This window comes from Toxotes jaculatrix, chromosome 10 (assembly GCF_017976425.1).
Source record: "Toxotes jaculatrix isolate fToxJac2 chromosome 10, fToxJac2.pri, whole genome shotgun sequence".
In the NCBI taxonomy this organism is placed as follows: domain Eukaryota; kingdom Metazoa; phylum Chordata; class Actinopteri; family Toxotidae; genus Toxotes; species Toxotes jaculatrix.
This window is the reverse complement of record NC_054403.1, coordinates 16,916,882-16,929,457: the sequence shown is the minus strand read 5'-3', so window position 1 is coordinate 16,929,457 and position 12,576 is coordinate 16,916,882. Positions and strand designations below refer to the sequence as shown.

The 12,576-nt window shown below is 40.2% G+C and overlaps 1 protein-coding gene across 5 annotated transcripts in view; it reads right to left on the bottom strand.

The window, feature by feature from the left end:
* mid2 (midline 2) overlaps positions 1-12,576 on the bottom strand; it is a 135,126-nt gene that overhangs the window by 37,578 nt on the left and 84,972 nt on the right. For 4 of the 5 annotated variants that reach the window (XM_041047940.1, XM_041047942.1, XM_041047941.1 and 1 more), the window contains 2 exons: positions 4,199-4,264; positions 2,111-2,206 (listed from right to left, as the gene is read on the bottom strand). In XM_041047940.1, the coding sequence (XP_040903874.1) occupies positions 2,111-2,206; positions 4,199-4,264 (162 nt within the window). The remainder of the gene's footprint in view (positions 1-2,110; positions 2,207-4,198; positions 4,265-12,576) is intronic. The other variant, XM_041047945.1, reaches the window with a different exon arrangement.

The following is a 12,576-nucleotide window of genomic DNA, read 5'->3' as shown; positions in this document are numbered from 1 at the left end:
AGCTGATTCACACAGTGTTTGATCATATCTTTGGCACCAATACAGTATGATGCAAACAAGGAGGAGAGGAATCCAGGTCACGCTCAAAGCCCTTCTGAGAATTCCGACTTTGCACAGACTTCTCGCACTTCACCATATCTCTCTCTCTCTCTATTTTTTGCTTTTTAAATTCCCTCTCTGTATTGTGGTGCATTATTGCTGAGTGTTGTCGTCCACACAGTGAATATATCTGTTTTGGCCAAAACATCATTGGTAGTCACGCTAGCACTCACATCCTCTTTTTCTCTTCCTCTGCTTGCCCTCTCAACCTTGTTCCTTCTGTCTTCCCTTTCCTTTTCCTCTTTCCTTTGCTGTTCAACTCCTCCTCTACTTTCTTAACACTGCCATCTTTCTCCATTTTCTTTTGCTCGTTTGTCCTCCTCTCGTCCTGTCCTCCTATGTGAACTCACCTAAAAATATTACGCTCCCTCAGTTTTTTTATTAATTTGCTTAAGAGTCAATGAAACGTGTCCCCCATCATGCTATCGCTCCTTTTTGATGAAAAAGTGATAAGATTCTGCCCTTGTTCTTGGCGTATGGTGCAACATTGGTATGCAGACAAAAACAAAAGAAGATAGTTTTTTTTCTTTTCTTGCGCTGCTGACAAACAGTTTGTCTGTACTTAATGAATCACATACTGATCATTTCATTTTGATTGGGTGAGAGGCTGCATGAGTTGTGTTTCATGGACCTCAGAGTGACTCCGATAAAATGGAGTCAGGCCTCGCTAACAAGAAATGAACTGCGCACAGAGTGATGGCGGCACCAAGGTGCATTTGTCCTCTATGGCCATTAATGTCAAATCTCACAGAGAAATGATGGTGTTTATTAACAGTGGGTGCATTAAAGACAGAAAGTATGTGCTGGTGTGTATTTGTGCATGCTCATGTTAGTGATGCAGTGCATACAACGCTTGATGGTTAAGCATCAGTACTCTCAAGCTGGCCTTGCACAGCACCTCCATTAAATCACAGCACGAGTCCAAGAGGTCAACAGTGACAAGACTGGGTGAGGTATAATTTTCTGCAGACAGGTACGGGTTCATGCTAGGACACCAGAGTGCAAACACTTCTTCAAGGTTGTCACTAAATTGAACTTGGTGAGCTGTGAAACATTACTAGCCTGTGACAAGTCAAATAAAATTTCAACTTCGAAGATATATGCCATTTGACAGATAATCTTATTGGTTTTGACTGGGGAGCATAAATTTCTTGTGTGGGTGGCGCCAGTGGAAATTAAACTGCTGAGTGTTGAAATAGTAATTTATCCTAAAAATAATATTCAGCACAGTGAAATGTATGAGGGCCAAATCACACTGTATAACAAGGTATATTTCAGACAATGACCTTGACCTTGAAGAGTCACAAAGTCTGAACTTATGACACAGTAAAAGCATTATATTAAGCTGTTAGCACCTTGAAAGTAGGGAATACTTCCACAAGACCTTTTGGTTGTAGATTTGCCCACAGTAAAGTGGCCATTCCGATTTTTGAAGTTGTCTGAATTACATAACTACCCCTTTAAACAGTTTGAGAGTGGATGGTTGCTGAGAGCTACTCCAGTTGATTCTTTGTCCTTGAGTCATGGTTTACGTCAGATTGTCAGGAGACCTGCAATTGGCAATGTACACACAGGTCACTGAGACCTGGTGTTTTCATTTTCACTGCTTTGCGTCAGTCACTTCACTGAGTGTCAAATGACTGATTGCGACACCACTGTCCCTGAAAATATGTAAGTATTCTAGTTTAAAAGTTTCAAACTTCCTCAATCAGAAGAATTGCACAGATGAAGTGTAAAGAGCAGGGTATTGGAGTAGTCGCCCCAACAGCAAAGGCAGTAAACTGTATACAATCAATAACATTGACAAGATTGGGTGTTAATGGTGGAGTGTGCGTGAGAGAGAGAATTCATCCAGGCTAAAGACTAACTTGTGTGTCTGTGTGAGTTATTCATGAGCCAAGAACCAAAAAGTGAAACCCTGGCTTCTTATGACACTGTCTGAAGTGTCATAAGTGAGAAGCCCAACATCATTTTTATCATTTCCACACAAACACACAGACATGTTGCATACCTCAACCTGTTGGCAGATCTGGATGAGTTTTGCCATTTGGTTTTCGAGTTCACTGTTCCTCTTCACCAGGTTGGTCAGGTTGTTCTCCAGGGTTTGCTGTTTGGAGGGAGGACAAAAAGGTAGAGAATATTAGTAAAGTTGTTGGAGTGTGCATGGACAATACAGGTTAGATTGTGGATACATCAGCACCATACCTATCAAGGTCAGAACACACAATTCTTCTCAGTTACATCAGTCTGGGAACCTCGCCATGAAAAAACAAGATTTTGCTTGGTCTTTTTTTCAGGCATACATGATGATGCTGCCCTGTCATCACTAACAACTAAAACCTAATAAGGACTAGTTCAAGTACATCCTATTGACTTATATTTTTCAGATATTTGCAATTATTCTGTTAAAACTGGAATATAGTTATATACTAATCCTAGTGCCATATCAAATGACATTAAAAGGAACAAACAGCTACACAGGCTTACATTTTTACTGATGAAGGTCTTTTCATTAGATTACATACATATTTTTGAGTCAGTCACAAAACAGAAATGATATAAAGTGTGTATGATACTAAGAGAATGGTGACAATGCTTTCTGGGACAGCAACAGGAAATGTTACTGCTTTGCCTTCTGTTGTTCCATATTGCTGCTCTACTCTGTTCATTCTTCTTGTGATTATTGCCTGGGGGTTGCTTTACAACACACAAAAATCCATGCAAAAAATATCTCTTTAGAAATGTATAGCTGCAAATGTTCCACAATCAGTCATTTAAAATAGTTCAGTAAATGGGTCCAAATGCAACAAAGGCCTGTGAGACAGAATAGGTTAGGGTAATATTATTAGTAAAAAATAATAAAGGGGGGGCATTGAAGATGGAGAGCATCTACCTCAGTGGTCATGAAACAATGTGGTCATGAAGCAATTTTATGTGGTTCATAAAATTGCTGACATAAAACATGCTAAAATACTAAATGAGACTTCTTGTACATATGCTATACAAATTTAACAAAAATCAAAAGCAAAGAAAAAGTCTCACTGACCGTTTATTTGAACAAAACAAAGACCACTTTTTTTCAAAAGTTTTCTGTATTGACCAAAAAAAAAAAAAAAATTCTCACAAGAATCTATTTACATTTTGGCTTTAATTTTACAATCATTTCTAGCTGAAGGCAGATACAATAGTAAATATCAGCTTTACAGCGACTTGTCAATACACTGGATTCAGCTTTTGAAACAAAATACAAAATTTAAATTTAGAAAGAAAACAAATGAAAGAATCACTTCCTTAATGTAACTGATTGCTTTCTAACGGCTAAAAATGTTTGTATGGCAGTTTTATTTGATGACATATCATCCTATAATAGAATTGTTTAACTCCTTGACCTTGTCATACTTTATTTTAAAGCCACAAGAACAACCATATTATCCCTGAAAAATTACACCAATGAACCTCCTCTTGAGATTTCAATGATCAAACACTCAATTACTATCCTTTAGCTGTGATTGTCAAATGCAAAACAAAAGGCACACACGCACATAAACAAACTCACTCAAATACATATACAGTACAAAAGATGGAAATGGGAACAAGCAAATAGTGAGCCAGAAATAGAGCCGCTCAAAGGAGGCAAATCAACGATGGCGGCGACGGCGATGGGCATCAAAACAACAACAACAACCACAGCTGCAAAGAGAACATCAGAACAAAGCAGCAGACAAGTGGCGGGTGTTTGAAGTAGCTCTGCTCATGCAAGTGAAAGGGAGGTGGGCTGGACAAGCACCTGGCCACGACCCTGACTGTCTAACTGTACCTCTGTGTGTCTGTTCTGTCTGTCAGGCAGCTTGCTTTCCACTGTCTCCTCTGCCTGTCACTCACCCTGATTTACTCTGTCTGCCTGTTGTCTGTTTGACTTTGCACCCAATTAATTATTTATCTGCCTGCTTATCTCTCTCCCTGCATCCCGTCCTTATCCATCCAGGTGTCTACCTGTGTGACTGTCTGCCTCTCTGCGTCCCAGCAGCAGGGATAGGGGAGGAGGAGGGGGGAGGAGGGGTGGGGGTGGGGGTTGGTAAAAGGCAGCCAGGGAACTCACCGCAGCGCTTGTCTTTGAAGCCTCCATTACCGCATCTGACACTCTGCCCGGGCTCACCTGATAAGCCTACGAACACACACATACACCCTCATAAGTGCACACATAAACACACACACAGACAACCCTGATCGCACAACTTCTGCCACCTAAACTCACAGCAACTGAAGAGGAGAACTCCCTGATAAAGTTGCCACAAACACTCTTCTTATGGTCTCATACATGGTCTTGAATGCAGATGAGACAGTGTGTGACTCCCCGTGCCCGTTAATATTTGTTTCCCTGAAACTGGTTCTGGAGTTACATCACTGGAACGAGCATTTGGTCGTTGTGTCGTACCACTGTGTGTGTGTGTGTTTGTGTTTGTGTACGAGGGAGTTTGAAGTGGAACATCAGTGAGAGGGGACAGATGGGTCATTAATTAGCAAGCTGGAGACGAAGATGATTAATACATCAGAACACAGCTGTCTCCCATGAGACTGCAGTGAAACAAACTTCTCTGTCCTCTGCATTCATGCATGCATGTGTGTTTCTGCCAGTGTTTAACTCAGTAGGTGTATCTGCATATATACCTTCATGACACACATGAGCATGCATATTATCAGAGATGTTTGTATGTCTCTATACATGTAGATTGCATCTGCTAATACTTGTATTTCAAGGTGAATAAAGACACTCAACCTTTGTGTGCGGATGTGGGTGCCCCCTCTATAAGTGACCAAACAAACTCTGCTGTGTGTGTGTGTGTGCAGATAGGGTTCTGCCTGACTTGTGTTGGCACTCCTGTGGCTTCGGCCCAGCAGGCAGGACGAGTGGCAGAGAGAGAGGTGGGGGGTGGGGGATGGCTGGGTAGCAGAGCAACAGTCAACAACAGACTCATTAAAACACACAACAGACATCAAAGACAGCTAGAACCACTCAGAGATAGAGAGAGGGAGCGGAGAAAAACATAGATACAGGGAGGAATGGAGGCAGAAGAGGGAGCAATGGGTGGGAGAAGGTGCCGGCACGTGTTGGATGGGTGGTGACAGGCAGGAGGTGGAAAAATTAAATGTCAACCCAAACCATGAAAGTATCTTTGTAATATGATATGATAGATTATACAGTCATTAATTATTTTTAATGTGAAAAGACATCAATATTGGGTTTCAGCAGCTATTTGTAAATCCATCACTACATTTTCTGGGGGCCAAAGGATACATTTAACTTATCTTCAAATCCCTTGTAACTGTAGGTATTACTATATAAACACATGGATAAATATTTGTGTTACAGTGTTAGTAGTATTCATGCAGTTTCGAATGAGTGGAAAAATTCTGATTATCCTAACCTAACCAAAATTGTTATGTTTTTTGTGATGTAATTGGAGATAAGTAGTTACTTTTGTGTTGGGTCGTATGTATCAATACTCAATCAATATTATCATTGCAATATATTATAGTAATATACAAATATAACGCATATAGATTATATACAACATCATTCTTCGCCACTTCTCAACCACATCGGATTTGTATGTACATTTGTATGGACATCATGAACCTATCTGCATGGTTTGCTATAGTAAGGTGTACTGAGCTCTGTAGCTACTGTCACTCTGCGTTGCAAGTGACTCAAAAGACAATTTGAACTCTGATTTGAGCAGCCAGGCGGTGCAGACTGAGATGCATCTGATCTGATTGGAATTGCATTTCAAACCACCTCCAAATGTGGTTTGGATCCAATTAGCAAAATTCACATTTCATGTGGTTTTTTGCTGTCCAGACTTTCTAATATCAATCTGGATACAATCTGGATATGCCAAAAAATGGATTTGGGCGGGCAGTCTTGACAAGGCCATGGATGAGTGTAAGAAGGATGGAGTAAGAGATGGGAAAGAAGAGGAAGACATGTCATAATGGGGGGAGGAGGAAGTAAAAGCCAAGCAGAAATGAGTGACGAATTGCATTTCAGTTGCTTGAGGCACATGATGGGGCTTGCTGGGATTGGCAGGGATATCAGCATAAGGTAATATCATTCATTCACTGATTCAGCTTTGTATGTGGCATGTCATGAGAGTGAACAGAGAGAGAGCGACAGAGATGGAGGGGGTTGGTGGGATGGAAATAGGCATGAGTCTCGTGCTGAGATGGGCCGCTTGGCAGAGTAGCTCCAGTCTGGCCGGCCTTCGAATTCAGCCTTCTGTCTCTTCTGTGACAATCTTTTCCCTTGTTATGTCTTTCTGTCATTCTCTACCTTTTTGTCCTTTCTATAGTACGTCTCCTCTCCCTCTGACCTGACTTTCTGTCTCCTCCCTCGCTCTGTATCTCGCTACTTCAGTCCTTATTCTGTCCTTCTTGGCACATTTACAACTGCAGCTGCTGACAGCCCATCATCCTGGGTTAGATCACCACCCCCTCATATAACTTCATTGTGTTGAGGGGCTCCTGGGTCTCATTCCTTTACAGATGATCCCATTTCTCTTTGAAACAAAAAAGGACATATCCCTTTTTATATTTCATATTTAGCGAGACCGGCGAGAGGGATTGTGGGAGAAAAAAAAAAGATCCTTCGTTCTTACAGGAGACTTGCGTATGATGAGGGGTTTATTGAACACACACCCAACTCAAGTTTAAGACTGCTGTCATAGTTTAACCTCTTGTCATCACTGTTCACAGAGTCCGCAACTGTAGTTTCATTCACTGCTTAACTATAAATTGTACAGAATTACATCACAAAGTAGCAAAAAAAAGAATAAATAAAATAATTTGTGTCTGAAAAGGTCACAGTCAAAATACTTTTTTGAGCAATCCAACAAGTCAACAATTCATTTCTGCAAAAGGGCCAGCATTTCTATTCTGCAGTAGCTGTGACAGTAAATGTCACAAATTAACAGTGGGCAACTTTAGAAAACACATTAAGATAATCCAATTACAGTGTAATGTCTTACTCCTCAACCTGAGGCCTGGGTTGAGCTCATTGTTACTTTGCTACGGGAACATTAAAGGACTTTTACCTGAAGTCAAATTCAAGTTCAGGAATGTAATCACAAAAAGAAGTAAGAAGCAGTAAGAGAGGAGGAAACAAGTGTCCCAAAATCCCACATATCAGTCTGGAGAAGACTGTCTCCTAAATATTAAGAAGTGTTTGGCTTTGAGGAAAAAAAAATTTAAAAGCTTCTATGCTGCATTGCATCTCTTGCCTAATAAGATGACATTGTCCAGTAGCTGAATCTCTGGGTCGTTACGACAACGCAACAACAAAAATGCAACCACTGCCACAACAAAAATGGAACAGAATGCCCTGAGGCTAACTATCCAACTTCAAAGTCTTTTTCTTTTAATTAATTCGGGATCCTCCCCCATGCACAAGAGAAACAACGAGACTGAAATGAAAGCAAGAGACAGAGGGAGAGATTAAACCCCAGTAAGGGCAATAGAATAGAACAAGCTCACTTTACAGCTGTTGTTAACAAGAGGCTTTTCAGAGTGCGGATGTGTCAGTAACACAAGCCTTCTGGGAAACAGGGTTTTTGTCTGAGGATAATATTCCATAGGGCAGAACTCTTGAGACCAACATACTGTAGCGGAGTATAACAAACGGGAAGTCACGCTTGTATCATAACCTGCTGGCTGGGGCCCAATTAATGAGACCAACAGGGATGCTTAATATGGGCTAAAATATTAGCATTTAAGTTTGTATCTCACCACCAAAAGTAGTCCCTTTATGAATTTTGTCTTTGGTTGTTGTGGACTGAACTGGGTCAACGGCAAGACTACTGTGAATGCAGCATAAAATAAATATATATGTCTGTACAACAAAACATTGTATAGTGTTTAATGGTGAATGTAAGATATTAACTTTCATAGTGTTACTGTGTAGCTCTGAATAAGAAGCTACAGATGAGTGAACTCCCATGACCTCAAGCCATAAGCGACTGTATGAATGTTCAATCTCAGAACAGCCGGAGTGCGAGAATAAATGGGAGCAGACAGCTAGAAGATGCTTACTTTCATTCATAAGTCTTCTGGGGAAATTTAAATAAAATTGCTCAGAAAAAGCAGGGGGAGGAAACCAGGGAAGGGTATGGAAGGGCAAGTCTACTGTCACAGTCAACCTCTCTTAGGATTCTACTTTATGGATCCCAATTGCCTTTTTCCCTCAAGGCTTATTATAAGAAAAATCCATCTTAAATGGACACAAATCCAATAGTAATTCAAGTTTTTAGCCACATGAGGGGATTAGGATCAAGAAATTTCTCTGTAGGTTTGAAAGGGAATAATGAACCATCATGACTACTGAACAGCAGCGAGGAGGCCAGACACAAGCTGGCATTTGATTTTGTTTATAAAACTCTTGGATATCCCATGGGCCTGTGTGTGCTTTTAGCTTCCCAATTATCTGTTTGGGCTAGGGAGAAAATGACCCAGGACTACTAAAAACAAGAAAAAAAGAACAGAGAGAATAAGAATAAAAAAGAAAACGCAAACACAGAAATAGATGTTACATGAAGCGAAGCCATATCCCTGACCATTTCCCAACCTTCCAGAGGCCTTTATTAGATAATTTCATATCAGATTACAGGCTGAGGATAGTGTGATATTTGAATGAAAAGAGATAGGAATTTAAAGCTGTGGATTAGAGGGGGATGGACTGAGATGAAGTGGGGTTAGAACAAAACAGTGATATGGTTGAATGGGCTTTAAGGATCTTTCTGTTTCATTTCAATCGGCCTTCACTGGATTTTTGTTGGAACAGTGCAATTCAGTTTCATGGATTAATGGTGAGAAAGGAAAATAACACATATACGAGTAGCTTGGCTGGTGTTCAGTATGATCAATATTTCTGCTTAGGAGAGAGAGCAACAGTGTTTTTTGTGTTGTGTATTAACTGAGCATGGAAATAACACACCAATAAACCAATAAACAAAATTAGGACAAAAAAAATACAGTTCCTTAAAACAAACTAATTAATTTGCCGCACTCTAAGAAAAATCAGCGCAGCAAATGTCACTTGTGTTAATATTAATATGCAACACTACAATCATTAGTTTTGTATATTACTCATAAGGAGCTGATGAATGAGGCCATGCTTTGGAACCAGATAGCTTTGTTTTGGTTTTCTTTTCATTAAACCTCGGGGGCAAACTCAACAGATGCTGCTCCTACCATACCATATAATGAGTTGCCAATCACTAAACAACAACAACATAACAACAGCTACTATGTAAGTTCACACAATCCAAAGAACAAATTAAATCCTCTAAAAATGCAAGACTGCAACCTCCTGCTTCCAACCACTTGTCTTCAGAATGCTGTTATCAGATTTTGGATGGCAAGACACTTTCAAAAATAAGACTGTGAAAGTCATGCACAACCTATTGATACCGATTGTGAAATTGTTACCATCGTTGTTAATCTGCTTTGAATTAATTGGCATTTAAATCAAATTAGAATTTTGAATTAAAATCTTTTAACTTGTGGGAAATGCCATTTAACTTTGATATAAATGAAGTGATAAATCAGACCTATGTGTTAATGCCAAAGATGGTGAGTGGTATTTTACTGAATATGTATTTATGGATCACGACTGAAAATGGAATTTACAACGTATATCACTGGCTTGTCAGAGATGTAATGACTTGACTTTTATCTTTGATAAGTATGGAATTTACTGAAATCTGTCTGATGCAACAGATACTGTCTCTTTCTTTTCTGTTTGAAGCTGTTCCAATTTTTGTGTGAGCTCCATGTGCCTGTGTGTGTGTGTGTGTGTGTGTGTGCACTCCTCATATGTTCATTGATTTGTGAACTACTTCCATCCTACAGACACCAGATTTAGATTATAAATCAGCAGGTATGAGTGGATCAAAATAGTTTCATCATCTGAGTAGTACGCTGTGCAGCTCATAACAAACCCTTGTTATCCATGTCCAGCCTTATCCACAGTAGATGATATCATTAGGCTGACGCTGCTAGCAGTGGGCTAGATAAGGAATATTCCTGGCCTCAAGACTCCAGCTGTAGCCAACCACTGTGACTCCTGACTAAAGACATTATCGTCATGGGGGCTCGGCCTGGATGCCTTGTGGAGATAGAAGATGTAGCAGAGCTTTGATCGAGTAGCAACAGGGTTGCTAATAAAATGTCAACATTTAGGTAAAAGTCCTCTTATGTGCAATACTGATAGTAAAAAAGTGCAGAGAAACAGCGTATAGCTCTGTACCGATCCTGATAGTTATAACTCTGTCAGCTATGGTAAGGTCGTCTCGTGTGTGGGTACAATCTGATGTACACAGCCGGTAACCCTGAAAGGGGCCTAGATCGCAAGATACAAGAAAAATGAATACGGCCACAAACAACTGCTCAGCTTTGTTGCATGTCTGGGCCTGGTATGCTTGATTTGTTGCTTGGTATGCTTTGCCCACAGATAACTGTCCAAACAATGATAATGTTGAATGAAATCAAGATATTTCCAGAAGAGATACCATTGGGAATTGTGGCAGGAGAATGTGACAGATGTACACAAAGCACATGGCAAACAAGGAGGAGAAGAAGAGAAACATAAGCAGCAGATTTCTGTAACCATTACGATGCTGCTGAACGCACAGATATGAAATTGATATTGATCTACTCCTCTACATTTACACAATTTTGTGAAATTCTTTTATGGGTCCTAAAGGGTTACAATGTGCCTGTTTTACATCTTAAAATGTATGTTTTGATTGGCAGCAGATGGCTAAATCAACAGGGAGGAAACCCTCTGACCAGATAGTCCAGGTTCAATCTCTTGAGTCAATGAGTATCTCCAATGAAGTGTCCTTCAGCAATGCAGTGAGCCCTTGCTGACTCTAAAGATAATGTCTTGTAGCTGACCTTTACCTCTGACCTCTTTGTGAAACTGGAGGAGTGAACTTCCTGTGGAGATTTTTTTTCTTTTCTTTCTTGCGGTCTCTCTCTCTCTCTCTCTTTTTAAATTCTTGGCACCATTTGAGGAGAGGAAACAGTTCAGCTCCCATGACATTATCTACAAAAAGCTGGCTTGTTATTTTTGCAGTGTCAGGCAAATTGGTCTGACAGTATACAACAGAACTATGCTATGCTTTTGATATTTCCTCAGCTTTTCTTGTCTTTACTTTTTTAGGGTGCATGTGCAACATCTGGCCAGGCATTACATACAATCAAGCCTTTTGCCAAACTTCGGCACATTACTGAACTAATACATATAAATAAATAAAGTCATGTACTGCAAATATTTTAGAAATACAATATTTGGAAAAGATGCCATGTGTGACAGTAAGGACACAGCCTAACTCATTAGATATGATTTCCGTGGCTTATTACTAACCACCTGTCCTCTGCGTTCACCTCCCACAGCACCAGCTCCAAGTGGCTGCCTGCAGCATGATGAGCTTCACTGTCCTTTCCTCCTGATTGGTTTCCATTGCATATAGATTTTACTCTCACAAATTTATTTAGCCAAAATGCCTGCTTAGCTACTGCACGAAAAACCAGGTAGGAGTTACAGAGAGAGAGACAACGAGAAAGAGCGCCTAACAGCAAGAGAGAGTCAGGCAGATAGACAGACAGACAGACAGACTGACAGACAGACAGACAGGAAGCACGCAGCCACGTTTCACTGGCTGTAATACAATTATCTAGCTGCTGGCTCGTTGGTATATTCATATGACACAGTTATTCATTTTGTCTTATTTTCTAAAATGCAATAACAGAGAGAGCAGTGTGTTGGGTCTGAGTCATTCTGACTGATGGGAACCCAGAGGCCGTTTCTTGGCTTTGTGTTTCTCAAACCCTCTGACTCATTGCTACAGTGAAAAATGTTCAACAAAATACCAACACGTTCTCAGCAAAGTACTGCGATGAATTCCCACCAATTTTGTCCCCCAAAGCGTGGAAGTGTAAAGAATGACTTCATTCTTTAGTTTAGTCCAAGGTTCTTGTAGACAATTATTACTAAGTGTTGCACGTCTCATAGACACATGTTAAATTGAACAAACACTGTACTAACTAAAACTAAATGAAATGTGTGATTGACAAAACAGAGCCGGTTAATTAATAAACAGTAAAACAAACCAGGAAAATGTAATGAAATAAAGAAGATGAATCTATTTTATTTGTGACATTAATTTAGAAAAAAATGTAGATGTCAGTGGAAATGCAGAGCTGCAAAGCCAGGTCCTTAGCACCCACAGGGGTCACAGAGACGTGCCGTATACACCCTCGCAAATATAACAGCATAATGAGAACTGCAGCTGACACACAGAGACAAGTGGCTGCCGCAGAAGATGTTTGGCACTAGAAAAAACAGGCAATCTGATTGGTTATCTGGGTGCTGAGAGGGAATAAAATCCCCAGATGAGGTATGAAGGTTTTGTACGATTT